Source organism: Vombatus ursinus, unplaced genomic scaffold (genome assembly GCF_900497805.2).
Source record: "Vombatus ursinus unplaced genomic scaffold, bare-nosed wombat genome assembly UNPS02014180.1, whole genome shotgun sequence".
NCBI classification, from domain to species: domain Eukaryota; kingdom Metazoa; phylum Chordata; class Mammalia; order Diprotodontia; family Vombatidae; genus Vombatus; species Vombatus ursinus.
Genome location: NW_020953958.1, coordinates 3027392 through 3044561, shown reverse-complemented (window position 1 = coordinate 3044561; position 17170 = coordinate 3027392). Strand labels below are relative to the sequence as shown.

General features: G+C 35.2%; 1 protein-coding gene across 2 annotated transcripts in view; it reads right to left on the bottom strand.

The window, feature by feature from the left end:
* Positions 1-212: 212 nt before the first annotated feature.
* Positions 213-17170, bottom strand: part of KHDRBS3 (KH RNA binding domain containing, signal transduction associated 3) — a 248424-nt gene continuing 231466 nt past the window's right edge. For both annotated transcript variants that reach the window (XM_027860420.1, XM_027860421.1), the window contains 2 exons: positions 3810-3868; positions 213-775 (listed from right to left, as the gene is read on the bottom strand). In XM_027860420.1, the coding sequence (XP_027716221.1) occupies positions 684-775; positions 3810-3868 (151 nt within the window). In that variant the 3' untranslated portion in view covers positions 213-683. The remainder of the gene's footprint in view (positions 776-3809; positions 3869-17170) is intronic.

Below are 17170 nucleotides of genomic sequence, written 5' to 3'. Positions count from 1 at the left end.
TGAGTATATGACTGTACATTTAATTTTATACCATTTTTAAACGGTGTACATTGTTTAGTGTGACCCTTTTATGACAATCATGGTTAAAGGATGTTTTTCCCTGTTTACTACTATTTATGAAGGCTTTTTTTTATAAGAAAAAAAATTGTTAGCTCACACACACAGCTTTTCTTTCAAAAGTTTATTTAGTATCAAGCAAGAAGAGACTTTGCTTAACACTACAGAACATTTCAAGACTTGAGTTACAAAAGAATACCACATTATTTGCATTTGTAATTGGTTTCCCTTTTTACACATCTTTGCAAGAGAAAAAACTAGCATATGGTTGAAAGATAGAACTAAATTCTGTGGACAACCTTTAAAAGGAAAGGTGAGGCTTATGTTAAAAGAATGGATTAACATGTTTAGTAAACCTAATTTTTGTTTAACACTAGTTAATCAAAGGTTATTTTTTTCTTTTGATCTCCTATTTGTCATATACAGACTGGCAATAACAAAGTTCCTTGTTTTACATGTCTTTCTGCCCAGTTTGTTGTTTGAACAAAGTAGTTTAAATTCAGTCCATCCATTCAGATTTTAAGCGCTTTGATTTATTAAAAAGGGATTGTTCATAGAAAAAAATTACTTTGAACAGTATACAGGACTGGTGGAGATTGGATATTTCACAACATCAGACAGTACAATCAGTATCTGGCGTATGGCTGGTCTCTGTAGATTCCCTTTGTTGTCCTGGATGAAGGTGCCTTATGTCTTGAGTTAGTCCACTCTTCTTGTCCTAGAAAAGGTAAGATTAATCATAATTAGATTACTGTTATTGATGCTAGTATGGTTTAATTTTTTAGAGTCTTGCTTGGCATTGAACCAATGGATAAATGTCATCTTGCACATGCCTTTCCATTGAAGAGTAAATCTGTCCTTTAAGGCTCAACTCAAATGCCACTGCTTCCATTCAAACTGTCTCTAATGTCCCTCTTCTCCTGGTAGACCTTATAAAACACCTGGTTTGTACCTGTCTTATGTATTTAGTGGGCATTACTGTTCCCCATCCTTGGGATATACTTCCTTCTCAGCCACCTCTACCTTCCTTCAAGGCTTAGTTCAACTGCTACCACCAATACGTGGATTCTCCTGTTCTCCTTTGTTGTTAGCCCCTGCTGTGCCGGAATGTGTTTGTTGGGTTTTTTTTTTTTTAATTTAGTTTCTGTGTGATTTATATTGAAATATGTATATGTGGACAGACTGAAGAACTTGGGAGTCAGGAAGATGTAAGTTTGAATTTTGTCTCAGACACTTACTAGCTCTGTGTGGCCCTTGGACAAATCACTGAACCTCTCTTAACATCAGTTTTCTCATCTGTGAAGTAGGGATAATAACAGCATTTCATAGGATCGTTGTGGGGATGAAATGAGTTAACATCTGTAAAATTACTGTAAGCCTCAAAGCACTACACAATTGTTAGCTATTATATGTACATGTGTATACATGTTCATGTGCATGTATGTATATACACACGTTTTTCACCCTGAAGATGTTTAATTACTGTTGTCATTTTGGAATACCAAACGCAGTACATTGCATGGAGGAAGTATTTAGTAAGTGCTTATTGAATGAATAAAAGAAAGAAGGAAAGAATGCATGACAATCCTTTGTGTATAACCAGTCCCACAGTACCAGCATGAATTCCATAGGAGCAATAATTTTATCTTATCCAATCTTTCTATCTGTTAGTACCCAGCATAGTGCTAAATAAATGTTTGCTTAGGTTGACTGAAAAATTCCATGGCAATAGATTAAAACAAGATTTCAATGGAAATAGAATCACAGACATTGAAGCTGCAAGGGACTTGACGAGATCATCATGTTCTCATCTAACAGATACAGTGAGGTTCAGAAGGGAGGGTGTTACCTATTTATGTATGTTATATGGCTGTGGCAAAGCTAGGCTTTAAAACCAACCAACTTTCCTGACTGGGAGTCCAGGGATCTTTTCTACCACGCTACGATGCATTAACTAAAACTTTAAGTACTCAAAAAAAAATTCCCTCTTTCCAACTCATTCTACAACTATACTCTTACTCGTTAGTACTCATTTAAGAGGAGTCTAAATGTTAAGAATTAAACTTTTGCCAGTTCTCCAGCCACTGGCACTATCTTTATAAATGGGTTATATTATAGAAAAAGAATCAAGTTCCACTTCAATGAATGGGCAAAGAAAATAAAATGGAATGGCAAAAGACATGGGCAGGTAATCTAGGGAGAAGGGATAATGCAGCACTTTTAATCAATCTTTTTTTTTTTTGGTGAGGCAATTGGGGTTCAGTGACTTGCCTAAAGTCACACAGCTAATAAGTGTTATGTGTCGGAGGCCAGATTTGAACTCAGGTCCTCCTGACTCCAGGGTCGGTGCTCTATTCACTGTGCCACCTTGCTGCCCCTAATCAATCTTTTTATAAATGAATGTGGAAAACAAAGTTCTGCTGGAGCGAAATTTACGTGCTTAATGAGATGCTATACATTTACACATTCTCAGACCAAGCAGAGTAGAAAAAAGTATTAAAAGCATTGTCATACTGAAGGTTTTGCCATCAAGTTGTTTGTGAACCTCTTTCAACAATTTCCTTAGTGAATCCAGATCTGTCTATCAAAGAGTTAACTTCTGTGCTGCAACATACAGCAATTTAAAAGCTATGCTGTCCACAGAGACCAATTTAAAAAGCTGTGAGGGAAAAATGCCTAGAATGACCTCTTCTTTTGATACAAACATGCAATCAGCTACATCCCCTCAAGCTAACTTGCATCAATTTAAGTAGACAGCATTCAGCAAACCAATGTATTTTTATAAGCATTTGTTACAACAAACAGAAATCCTAGTTGAGGTCATCATTACTTTAGGCAAGTGATACAACAAAATGCACTTCAAAAGGAACGCCAGAAAATGGTTTTCCAGTTATGTTCAGAAAAATGTCATAACATCCATTAGCTGGAATCTTGATTCACTTGTACAGAAATTCATGGGCTTTTGAGCTTCTCAACTAATTGAAGACTTCATGTACTCCGATCTTTAGCCAAAGATTTAACATTCATGTTTAAAGAAAAGGTGCTTTTTTAATGGGCATTCTGCTGTCACTACAGATTCTTTTAACTAAACCTGTCATTGCTACACTTACAGATGGTTCTGAGATATAATCTTCACCAGTATTATGCTTTTTTACTATGGATTGTTTAGTTGTTTCTACATCAGTATGGCAATACCCTTAAGTCTATTATCTTTCTAAATGTGTTTTTAACCTTTATGTAATGATTACCAGTGTGACTTTTTTGAGAATCCAAAATGGGAAATAAATTTAAAAATATATATATATATATATATATATGTATATGTGTACACGCACGTGCACACACACACACACACACACACATTCTAACCCATAACAAAAAAAGGAACCTAAAACTATTAATTCTATGTCCTCAATTCACTTTTATTGTTGAGGGGCAAAGATACTTCAAAGGAACTGTACTATTAAATATTTTTAGTCCAGTGAGCTTTGATAAATCTGGCAAAGTTATGGCATCAAAAGAAGATGTTTGTGGAATTTCATGAGCCAGGATTTCATATACAACCTAGAAGAGATTTTGTCACCTCTTTAATATTAAAGGGCTCTGTGAAAATATCTAGGTAAGCATAAATGAATTCAAAGAAGACTCTGTTTTTTATTTTTAATGCAGGCTAGAGATTTCCTCTTGGAAGACAGATTTCTTTGACTGTCTTTCCCTTTTCTACTCATAGCTCATCTTGTCAAGTTACTCACCATATGAATCATAAGTCTCTTCACTAAGTCCATGCCCATAATCATAGTAATCAGCACCACTGTATTAAACAAAAACAAAACAAAACATACACACACACAAAAAGAACAAAGTTCAAAATAGGTAAAAATTGTTTTATAGAATGTTTAAGTATAGCAAATTATTTACTCTGACTCAATAGAAAACTTGGAATAAAAGGGAGATGATTAAAAAAAAAAGAGTTCCCTAGTTGAGATGAGAAAGAACTTACACTAGAACACCAAGACTTGGGTATTTTTAAACTCTACTTTCTTCATTCTCCCAAATGTAATCAAATAAATCTTACAGAAGAAATTCACAGAAAGCTTTGTCTGACTCTATTTATGTGTAGATCAGAACCAGGATTAGGAGTAGGCAAAGCAGGATGTCCATAGCATAGGGATATTGATATACTAACCCTTATACCTTTTAGAAATAGAAGGTTTGTTGTGAAAGTGCTATGCAGTTATATTATTCCTAGTTTGAAAATTTTCTCAGAGCAAACGCAATCTTGTGCTCTGTTACGTTTTATTACTTGTCTGGGAAATTCTGAGGGGAGTAGAGTGGTAGCAAAATAAAACTATGGTGAGTAGTGAGAGATTAGAGTTACTGAGAAAGGAAAAGAGTGGGGAAAAAACAAAACACATTAGAGAAACCATGAGAAATGTTTTTATTTAATATGAATTTTTATAAATGAACATATTTTAAAGCCTGAAAATTCTCTCCATGGCATATGGTATTTAGTTTGTGATATGGCCAACCTGTGAGTTACAGTGAAGCTTCCAGTGGACCACAAACCACAAGAGGTAGGATCCTTACATGTTCCTAAGGGTACACAAATATCCTAGACTTACACATGGTGATCTGACTATGGGTTTATTTGGCTTTTTTTTTCTACTTTACTTCCCTACCAATCACACTATTTCTGAATGTAAAGATTATGCTTATACTTTTAAAAATTAATTATTTTGAAATTCAAAATTTAACATCAAAAAGACTATTTCCATACACAAATCAGAATAAACTTTAATATTCTACGCACAACTGCAACTCTCCATTTTGTGCTACTTGCTTTTTCATAAAAATACATAATAAATTCTACATAATATTTTCAAAATTGTCCTGCTTGTGCTTCTTTCTGACCTTCTGTGATTAAAAAAAAAAAGTTACAATGGCCTTCTTTGCATCCATCACTCCTTCCCACCATTTATAAATAAGTATATTAAAGCAAAATAAATCTATATAGTGATAATGTCCAATATATATCTGCATCTTGTGTCCATCCCCTTTACTGTGGAAACATGGCTGGTCACTGCACTGATCAGAATTCTTGAGTATTGCAAAGTTTTGTTTTGTTTTTCTCCTTCTTTACCATGCTATCCTGGGTATACATTGTTCTCCTGGTCCTCCTCATTTCACTCTACAACAATTCATACTACCCAGGATTTTCTCAAATTGTCCTTGTCATCATTTCTTACGGTACCGTAATATTCCATTATATTTACAAGCTACAATTTGTTCAACTCTATCCCAATTGCCTAAGAGGTCACCGATGACACTGCTTTAGTATTATAGTTTTTTCCTTTCCCCATTTTCGGATCAGGAAGTCTGCTTAGTTTGTGACTGTTTCCTCTCCTACATTATCTTCCCTCTCAACCATGTCCTGCCTAGTCCTCATTTTTTTTTCCTCTTGAGTTTGATGTTTTCACACCAAATTCAATACTCGCTGGTCCATTTCAGAAAACAGTAAGGTCTATTTCATGCTCACTCCACCCACCCCTTCCCCTATTTTGTATATTCTCATGCACCCTAATTATGAGAAGTAACAAGTTTTTCTTCTCTTTACTCCTATTCTCCCCTCTCATTCCCCTCTTACAAACCTTAGGAAAAAACAATCCTCCTTAAGCCCCAAGACCTTTGTCTTTCCTATTTAATTCATTCAAAAACATTTAAAGTTAAAGTTTAAGATTCTGAAGGGATACATATTTCCTCTCTCCCTACCAGAATGTAAGCAAGTACACACCCACACCCCTTCTAATTTCTCAAATACATTTAACTTTTAAGGTTCTTATGGACTGTAGTGTTTGTGACCATCTATGGTCTTCTCCTCAGAAATTCTTGAGTGAATTAAATTATTAATTCTATTAAAAGGTCTGTGTTCTCCTCTCCCCTTCCCTCCATAGATAGCATTCAGATTTGCAAGGTAAGTAATTCTTGATTTTAAGTCTATTGGAATATTGAAATATCCTCTGGTTTTTAAAAGAAACTGCCATATATTATGTGATCCTGACTGTAATTCCTTGGTATGCTTGCAGTATATATTTTTCTTTGATGTGAGATCTCTGGATTTTGGTTTATGACAGTTTTCCTTTTGGTGCTCCTTTCAGGAGGTGATTAGTAGATTCTCTCTTTACTTTGCCCTCTGGTTCTAACAGATGTGGGTAATTTTCATATATCATTTCTTGAAATACAGTGTGCAGGCTTTTTTTTTTTGGCATGTGATTATGGTTTCCAATGACTCTAAAATTATCTCTGTTAGATTTGTTTTCCAGGTTAGTTGTTTTTGATATTGAGAATCTTACATTTTCTTCTGTTTTCAATCTTTTGACTTTGTTCTAATATTTATAGCTGTCTCAAAGAGCCATTGATTTCTCTTTGGTGTATTCTAGTTTTCCACATTTGCCTGACTTATCTATCTATTTTCTGAGTTTCAGCCTCCTCCCTTTTATAACTCCCCCCAACTCTGAGCTTTTCATCTCTGCATATTCAAGTCTAAAAACAGCGTTATGGAGCTCTGATCGGCTGGGCCATGGCCATCAGGGGTCAGGTCTCAGAATTGCAGCACTACATGGTGTGGTCACTGCTGCTCCTAAGAATTTTGAAAGTCTCCACTCTAGGGCTCTGCAGAGGGTGGGAGATCTGTTCTTGTAGCCTCTGAATACAGTGCCTTGCAGGTTAGAGGCATCCCTAGATATTTCTGCTGATGGCAGAGGCTGGCTGACTATTGTCAACAGGCAATCACAACATCAATGAGACTTCCGTGAAAATCAGGTCATTACAAGAGAAATAAACATGCATGTGGAACCCAAAGAATTCACAGTCCTTACAGAAGTTTGCATATTTATAACAGTACAACAAAAGGAAGAGAAAACAGGAAGGGGCATGGCATAGCAGGGGAAAGGATAGGTACAGTAACCCTTCCCAAAGGGGAAGTAGCAAGGCAATGGCAAAAGCCACATTCTTGTCCCCTAGGAACTGCTAGACTACGACGATAGGTGAGTCTGCTTATTTGCAAAGGTCCTCAGCTACACAAGCATTTTCCCCAGTCTGGCACAGAAGGGCTGGTGCCTGTCTTGCCTCCCAAGCACATACAGGGAATCTAGCTTGGGGTACAAACCACAAATTATGTCATCTTGTGTGTGGGGACGAGGAAGGGAGAGGAGGGGCACTTCATCCTTGACACATTCAGGGCCTCCTGCATGCTTTGGGTCCGGTGTTTCTGGAAAATATAGCAACTCAAAAAGACAAGTTCAAGGGACCCCTTAACATTGTGCATTTCTAGAGGTCATACTATAGGTTCTCACTGAATTTTATGTACAATATTTTATACTGAACTTCAAGATTTTGCTAAAGAAGGTAGCAAGCCTCCCTAGCTAGAAGTCTGCTTATATTTAATTATGTCAGGGGTGGGGAACCTGCAGCCTCAAGGCCACATGTGGCCTTCTAGGTCCTTGGGTATGGCCTTTTCACTGAGTCCAAGTTTTGTAGCACAAATCCTTTTATTAAGGGGATTTGTTCTATGAAGTTTGGATTCAGTCAAAGGGCCGCACTTGAGGACCTAGAGGGTCATATCTGGCCTTGAGGCTGCACGTTCCCAACCCCTGATAATCCACAGTCCTCACTATAGTGCTGTGCATACTGTGGGCACTTTATAAATGGGCTCACTTATAAGTACAAAGGATACCATGAGTAAATATTTATATCATGTTCTACAATTTACAAAGCACTTTCCCCAATGCTGCCCTGAGGCAGATAGTTGAAGGATTACTATCACCATTTTAGAGATGAGGGAACTGGGGCCTAAAAGATGGTGGGGCTAGATCTCAGGACTTGGGTCTCTAGATTTAGTGCTCTATCTATTACACCATTTTAGTGACCTCATTTTTATTTTGTAGCCATTTTACTTTCTTCAGAATATCTCAGACAAGTAGTAAAATATCATACAGCACAAGATTTGGGCTTATGAGGTAATAAAATGCATAGATGGGTATTTTAAAACTAATTAATAATCTAAGTTAACAGTATCATCACTGGAAACCTTGTGTTTATAAAGGAAAACAAGGGGTAGTGTATTACTCCATTTTGCAGATGAGGAAATTGCCCACAAAGTTTAAGTGAAAGGTATAGGCCTATTGAAAACATAGTCCTGTTTAGAGCAAAAGATCAAATTTATGCCAAATATTAATCAATAAACACCAAGGCAAGATATAAGGAGCCTTTATGTAATCATTTTATAATGTTAGTAATTTTGATTTATCATTTGGTAACACTGGTATTTTCACTCACCTACTCTCCCAGTATTTTTTTTAAAACCCCTTTACTTAACTTCATAGTGAAATAATATCTTGCATTTGTATATTTTTTTCCTATTGTCATGGAAATATACACTTAGATTGTTATTTCAACTTTACAAGATCAAGAAAGATTATTCTAATTACATGTATCTACAATCTATTTCTCTGTGTACATACTTCAAATATCCTACTAGATTCTATGTTCTCACAGCAGGAACCATGTTTTACTTATTTTTGTATCTACCCTGAGCTATCCTGTATTTGACACCGAGCACTACACAAAGTGGGTCTTTGATGTTTGTTGAATAAATGACTTGGAGTAAGTGGATCAGAGTATGAAAAAATAAAGAAACACTAGGTTAACTGACTGTTGAATAACATTTTAAGATTTGCAAAACGTATCAGTTTATTTTATTCTTACAATAACCCTGTGGGATAAGTATTAGGTTGTTATCCTCATTTTACAGGGGAGGAAACTGAGGCCCAATTTCCTGAATTTCAGAAAATTCAGTTACTCATCTATAGTCATACACCTGGAAGAGTCAGAAGCATGATTTGAACCCAGATCACTTTGCCTTCCTAGTCTTATCTTTCCACTATACTAAGATACCTCTCTCATTAGCTTCAATTCACCAAACATCAAGTGATCATTCTTGGCAAAGAAAGCACTATGCATACAAAGATAAAAAAAAAAACGACAATCACTGTTATTAAGAAGATGACCTTCTGTTCTGGGAAGTATGACAGACACACAGACAATCTAAATACAATCTAAAATCATATGTGATGGAGACTAAAGAGAGATCTGGACCAAATGATCCAGGCAAATATGATGAGAGAAAAATTTCAGAGGGGAAAATCAGGGAAGGTCATAGACCCATTTTACATAAGATTATCATAGGACCTTTGAAACTTCTATGAAACTCAGAGAAAAAATTATTCACTCAACATTTATTAACTGCCTATTACATACAAGGTGCAAAAGGTGATCTATCCAAGTCAAAAAGGCCAGGAAAACTGTAGGATTTACCTATATATGATATCAGTACAAAAAGAAAATTTCCTTTTGGAGATCTCTTTAACACAGGCCAGAATAAAAATGGGGACTTGCTATCTCTGTAATACCAACCTCTGAAGGGGGGGAGGGGATTAAATGCATTCTAATTTGGTCTCGCAATCTGGTGATAAAATAATCTTAGTTTTGACAAGTGAAAACTTTAAACTGACTTTTGCTACCATTTCACTTAGTATCTGATAAAATGATGACTCCTTAAAGGTTGTTAGATAGATGTTACAGGAAGGATTATTAGAGTTGTCTTTTCTCCCTCAATGTTAAGAAAATTCTTTATACTGTCCAACAAAACACAACCATGTTAACAAAAAAAAAAAACAAAAAACTGGCTCACTAAAAGTGTCTGGTCCTAGAACAGTTAAAATTAGAAGGCATTTTGCCAAAACAATTTAGCAAATAATACCTGAAAACCTAGTATTAGAGAAAATGAACCTGTCTTCCCAGCAAAGTGTAACACTTTCATCATAAGGGCTCTTTGGATAAAGCTTTAGTGTTCTTGAGAATTTTATCTTTGCCCTTCAGATCAAATGACGTAACCTACTCATAACATTGAAGGTAAATCTGTCTCTTTGGAAACAACCCCTGATTGTTTAACTCTGTACAGTAAATGACAGGTGCTGAGAATAATAAACACATGGGAATACAACAATTGCTGTTTGGCTAAACCAAGCTTTCTTTATAAAACATTTCAAGCAACTAACTGTGAAGTAACTAATGTAGATTCATATTGAAAATTTCCAACTTCATATTCATTGAACAGAGAACATAAAAACTGAGAGCATACCTTCCCCGTACCCCACTCCTCAACAAATTCAAGGATAAAAGCAGCATAATTTGGTCTGGTAACAATTTAGTGATAAGACAATCTTAGTTTTGACAAGTGAAAACTTTAAACTGACATTTGCTATCATTTCACCCAGTTTCTGATTATTTATTGCAAGACTGTCATCAAGTCTGCAAGCTTAGAGCAGCTGAGCCCCATTCTTGTACCTGTCAGTTCTGTCTGAATTGCTTTTGCAGCATTTCATTTCGTAGACTTTCAATGTCTATTAAACAAAGATGCATTACACTTCCAAGATACAAACTGCAAACCTAACATATGTTGTATGGGGGGAAGGGAGAAGAACCCACTGATTTACATAAAAAGTGTATTAATATCCCTTTTAATGAACATCTCTCATATCTCAATTAAAAAAAAAACAACGAGAAAAAAATAAAGGTATCCAAATTGGTTAGAGATCATTGCAATGATCTTATAGATGAGGAAGCTGGTTCAAAGAAAGGTAAAGTGATGTGGCCCAAGGTATACAGTGAGCTAGTGACCAAGGGAAGAGCAAAAAGCTCTTATAAAAAATGTCCTAAAGCAGAAAAGGAAAAAAAAAGTGAGAACTATTAGACTTGGAAACAACATTTAATGATATGACATGGACATTCAGTCCAGTTTTTCCTATTACAATATTATATCCCCAATGGAGAACAAAGAAGTCATGCAACAGACTTGTTCATTAGTGAATTGTTGCTACTCAATTAAGTGGAGGTGTTCAAGCAGAGAGTGGTCCTTTTTTCAGGGCTCATGTAGAAGAGGTAACTAAACCACAAGTAAGAGAGTAATCTGGGTGAATTAACCAGTAAAAAAACCACTTCAAATCGAGGATTCTGTTCTATAAATATTTGCAGATCAATGGGATCCCATTATTGCAAAGGGTTCTAAACATGAAGCCATTTTCCATGTCCCAATGGATGGAGCATAAAATCAATTCCTTGTTAATCTGGTCATAACAACTTCTATAATGAAGAGCTTCTGAAGGTAGCAGTGAGCTATGTAGCCTTTGGGTTTAATAAGATTGTGATGACTTTGCTGAATGACTAGTACTATTTCTCTAAAGAAAATCTCTCATCATAACATCACAAAATGCAAAATGCAATGTCTTAGTGGAGTATTTCCTTGCCATTTTTCTTTTCTATTTAAGAAAAGTTTTATAACAAGGTGTCCTTAATTTCCATTTCCCCATAATTAATGGTTTTACTTTTAAAATGACTTCTATATTTCCTAATTCAAAGAATGTGCAATGAACTTTTTAGCAAACCAATTTTATTAATAACCTTGATTAAAATAAACATAACTGAGTAGAAATAGGCCTGGACCTGGAGGTGGAAAAAAAGTGGTCTGAGCTGTAGTTCTGAAACTACTTAACTGTTTAAAGTTGCTTAACATCTCTGGTTTTCATCTCTAAAATGAGGACTGGATGATGTCTAGGTTCCTTTCCAATTCTAATATTTCTATTAAAAATTGTTACATTATACTGAATAGAAGTAATATACGTACTACTGCTTACTCATACTATGTTTAAACATATTTTTATCAGGAACCTAGTTTACCTAATTTTTATTCAATAAATTATAGTAGTCCCTTGGGAATATAAAAATTAAAAGTCTTACCTTATGAGATTACCATCCAACTACTCTGTATATATTTTATACATGCTTATTCATTTACATATTTGTCTCTCCCATTAGAATGTGAGCTCTTTGAGAAACAGGATTATTTAAAAACAAACAAACAAACAACAAAAACAATATACAGCCCTTAGCACAGTGTATGACACATAATAACTGTTTTTTAAAAATGTCTGCTGATTTAATGACAATTTTAAGTACTAGAGTGGATGAACTGAATTTTCCAGGTCATTACTTTGCCTTTAAATCTATTACTCTTATTCTCTTTTTGGAGTTACTTTTCTAGGACTTTTTGCCAGAGATGTTTCCTACATAGTGTAAACTCTGTCAGTTAGGCTACCCTGACCTAACTGGATAAACTGGAGACATTTTTTTTAATTCTCTCTTTTCCTGTCCCCCTGATTCAGTCAAACTAGTTCAGAATGAAACTAGAAACATGGCTGATTTACTGCTTTCGGCTATCCATCTTTCAAGTTCAATGAAAAGAAATTTTGAGCTTTTTGTTAAGAATCCAGACACCTGTCTTTGTAATCAAATCTGAACTTATTTAAACTCAAGGTTTCTGCTGCTGTTTTCTCTTTCTATACTGAAGATTTTATGAACAATAATAACGAACTTGACTTGTAGAAAGATAACTCACCTTAGAAACTAGAAGATTTACATAAATTTATCAAGCATTTTGTAATGTTAAAATATATTCAGTTTAGAATGGGCAAAATCACAGGTTAAGCTCCTTGAAAACTATTACAATGACTCTCTAAATTACAAACTATGCATGCTTTATTGTTTTAATCCTGACTATGTTTCTGATATTTAACTGTTCATTAGTAACTCTATCATAGTATTAGTAGGGGAAGGAAAAGAAAATTTAAATCATTAATCTGAATATGACAACGCAATGATGTAATATTTGGTGGGTAGAGCAAGTTTAAATGAATATTAAAAATAATAATTTTTTCTCCATTATTACAAATAACTGAAAGTTTAAAAACTTTTAAATGTTTTATAGAACTGGTCAATACTCTTCTACAAAAATGGAAATTAATCATCAATCAAGCATTTATTAAGCACCTAACAAGTTCTAGGCAATGTGCAGGCCAGTAGGGATAAAAATATAAAGACTAGGGAGATTGTTTTCCCCCCAAAATGATGGGAGAGGAAATATACTAATCTTCTTTTTTCCCTATTAATTAGTATTAACATGAACAATATGAATGTCATAGAAAACACTATATCATAGCAGAAAGAAAATGGGGCAGTGAGAGGCAGGAGGTCTGGTTTTAGGTCCCTGGTCCTCTAATTTGCTGCTATCCCGGGGAAGTCCTTTTACCTTTTTATGCCTTAGTTTTCCCCAGGTTATTAGCAGTTCTCCATCATGAAATTACTTTGTATGTATTTTAAATTTACTTATTTGGATAGATGCTGTATCCCTTAAGTAAAATGTAAGCTTCTTGAAGGTAGAGATTATGTCATTTCTGTCTTTATATCCTTAGAACAAAGCAGAGTGATATATACATGATAGGTGACTAATAAATGTTAGTCGAGATGAATGGAAGGATTAGAAGATCTCAAAGGTCCTTTCTAACTTGGAAATTCTATCCCTAATGATCATACATATATTTCAAATACTAAATTTTGTTCACCAATTTCATTTTGTAAAATTAACATTGGTATTAAAAGTAATCTATAAAATAGAATTTTATTGTATTACAATTTAAAGAAAAGTTATCAACATTTCTGTAACAGAAACATCTTTTATTATCACTTATTCATTACAGCATTAGCACATGTTTAAAGTACATAGCTGATATTCTTCCTTTTTCATTTTTAGATAAAATAAGGTCTCAAAAGGTTGAATACGCTTTCCTAACCTACCATGTAAATCTCTAGAAGATGGACTTCTGTTCCTGAGTACAAGTTCACTCAACACAATGTCCAAGTTGACATTATCACTTTTTGAACTAGAATATCATTTTAGTGCTAGAAAAGAGCTCTTTCTCTCTTTATGGATGATCTTTCTTTTCTGCATTATGGAATACACAAAGTTTACTTGTACTGATACAGTATATAAATGCATTATTCCTTACTCTTCTGACTCAGTGTGAAAAGGACCTTGAAAGGTCATCTTACCCAATCTCTCATCCTTTAGGAAGAATCATCTTGGCACACATAATTGTTTATTCACTTCCAATTATCTTAGTAATATATTCTAACAGTTCTGACAGGAAGCTTTTATTTTGTGTGTAACTTCCATCTTTCATTCTGCAACACAAGTCTGTGGAATACACTCTATAACTGTGCTACTTGCAACTACGTTGATTCATATGTTAAATCTAACAGAACACAGACTGAGGAAGTTGTGGGGTAAGAGAACATACAATAAGGCTTAGCAATTGGAAGGACCTAGGTTAAACTCCTGGTTTTGCTTATTACCTATGTGCCCTTGGGAGAAGTAACCTACCTTCTTTATGTCTCAGGTTACTTATCTGCAAAAGGAAAAGGAGGGGTTGAATCTGATGATCTTTAAGATCTTTTTCCTAACTTACAAATCACATGATTCTATAATGCATACACTGGTTGGTACTGTCTTATTATGATAAAAAATGCGAGGGACCAAGGACAGAGACATAGAAAATAGATATTGCCTCTGGGAAAGACCTGGATATAGTACTTTCCCTTTTTTTTGGGGGGGGGGGTGTCATGGGGAAAGCAAATAGTGGATTAGGAAGCAAACTAGGAAAGATATTGTACTGGGAGAGGACATAGAGGAGTAGGTGCTGGTTAGTCATGATACAGACAGATAGAAGAGAAGAGAATCTCAGTAAAGAAGCGTAATCTTTATTTGTACACTGAAGTTTTTAATGATTTTATTAATTAAAAATTCCATTGAATGGAAAGGAATTGATGAGATCTACAGGTTTAGGGGTGCTGTGATCCCTAGATCATGACATGCGAGCCCTGCCTGAATGAATTCAACCCAAGTCTTCTTTCAGCCAGAGAAAAAGTTTATGAGAGATAAACCATACAGGTCGGACTCTTAAGGAATCTGAACATTAGTGAAGCCCATAAGAGGAACGGGCATGAGAAAGTCTCAGCCTTTAAATGGGGGCTAGGGTGGATCTTATATACACTCATACACACTTATATAATTTTGGGTGACCAGAGGAGGGGCTGGGAAAAGGGTCCAGGTGAGAATTCCGATTGGAAGGGCTGAGAGATTGAAGAGACAATGGGAATAGATAATGAAGGGAACTGGAAGGAGGAAGTTTGAAAAGTATCTGAATAAGATCCAAAGGTGGGGCTAGGGCATTCAAAGGGAGATAAGAGGAGTCCATAAGGAACCCTTTGAGACTAGAGTAAGAAAAATTTAAGGGTTTTCTGGGGCCCGCAGACATATGGGAGCCAAATTCTTTTTGGGGCAAGGGGCGAAGGTCTCGGCTTGGGCCTATACCCCATCAGAATGAGATTAAGAGTGTTTAGGAGTTTATTAGTTGCAAAAGTCAGTGTATCAAGCTGGAATCCTGAAGATGAAAAGAGAAAAAGATTAGAAAGAAAAGGTACCTCCTTTTCCAATTTAGTCAAGAGAAGTTAAAGTGAAGAAGAATCTAGCATACCTGGACAGTTTAGAATCTTATTTAGTAACTAAGTTGAAGAAATAGTATATCCTTTGAGAAAAATCTGGATAAGCGTATGCATTTTAATATGATTCACCTGTTTTGAGTAACAGCCGTTACCTTGAGAATTTGTTTTGAAACTTCTCATAACCTGAATTATCTGAATAGTCTATTATATTTACATTGTTATTTATTTTGTTATTGTGGTTAACTTCAACCTTGAAGATAAAATAGCACCATGACTGACCTTCACCATGGCAGGGGACAAAAATAAGAATTAACATTTTTTGTTATTTGAATTACATTTGCTTAATTTTATTGGTTTTGGGTCATGCTTTGAATTTCAGAGTTGGAAGAAGCCTATGCAGACATTAAAACCAACTTATATCCCAATATCCATTGCAATACCCCTGACAAGTAGCCATCCACCCTCTGCTTAAAGACCTCCAATAAGGGTGAATTCATTCCTTTTATGAATAGTTCTAATTGTTACCTATCAGATCTAAACTTGCCTCTTCATAGTACCTTTTTTTTTTCATTCACACAGCCACTCACCCTCATTTAAGCCCTCATCATCTCTCAGCAAGACTACTGCAAAATCCTCCTCTAATAAGTCCCTTCTCTACATGAGCCTCAAGAGGCTTTCCCTGATCCTTCTCAGTTTTTAGTATTTCCCTTCCCCCCTTAATTTGTATTTTTTTGTAAGCATCCAGCATTAACTTATTTGTATACGTAAAGTTTTTCCCCAGTAGAAAGTAAGTTCCTTGAGGGTAGGGAAATTCATTTGTGTGGGTGTGTAGTTGGCAGGAATCCCACCAGACTAGCACAGTGTTAGATACATAATAGTGCTTAGTAAATGCATAATGAAATTCACTGAATTGAATCTTTGTTCAAAGATCAACTAATTATTGACATGAAGCGAAGTGTAAAATATCAGTGTCAAGGAAGATTTTCTGAGGAAAGTCTAAATAGAAAGCTTCCTACTGATGGCACAGTTCCCCAAATGCTCCCCATAGTGGATAACACTGTAATATTTGCAATGATCATCAAATCACTACAAAGCCTGCTCAAAAAAATCTATATCAATATAAAGTTTAACCACTCCATACTGAAAAACCAAAGAGAAGGTAAAAAATATACCTAATGTTTATGCAGCTAGATAAGTAATGTAAAATATGTATATGTAACAAATGTTAATGAATTGTGTAAGGGCAATGAGCCTGGCCCATAATTCAGTAACAGGGAAAGATTTGGTTCAGCTTTATTTGGGTAATTGTGAAGTGATTTCAGTGATGCTAGACTAGCCCCTCTAGCAAAAGCACATCTCTTCAGCACCAATATTCTCCTAGTGATGATATAAGAATATACCAAGATCTTGGAAGAATCTAAGCTAACTACAAATAACCACAAAGTAAAGAGAAAGGTTCATGGTGGCATATGGAGGCTGCACATATAGACAATGTAAGATGGAAAGGAAATGTGCTGTTTATCAAGAGTGGCAGACAAAAAACATGGATGGACAGAGTAGCACCCTGGTACACCCAAAGATTAAAAGAACCAGAGGATGGTTTCTAAACACAATGGGTGGATTTGCTATGGAAAATTTATTGAAAGATGTGCATAAGAAT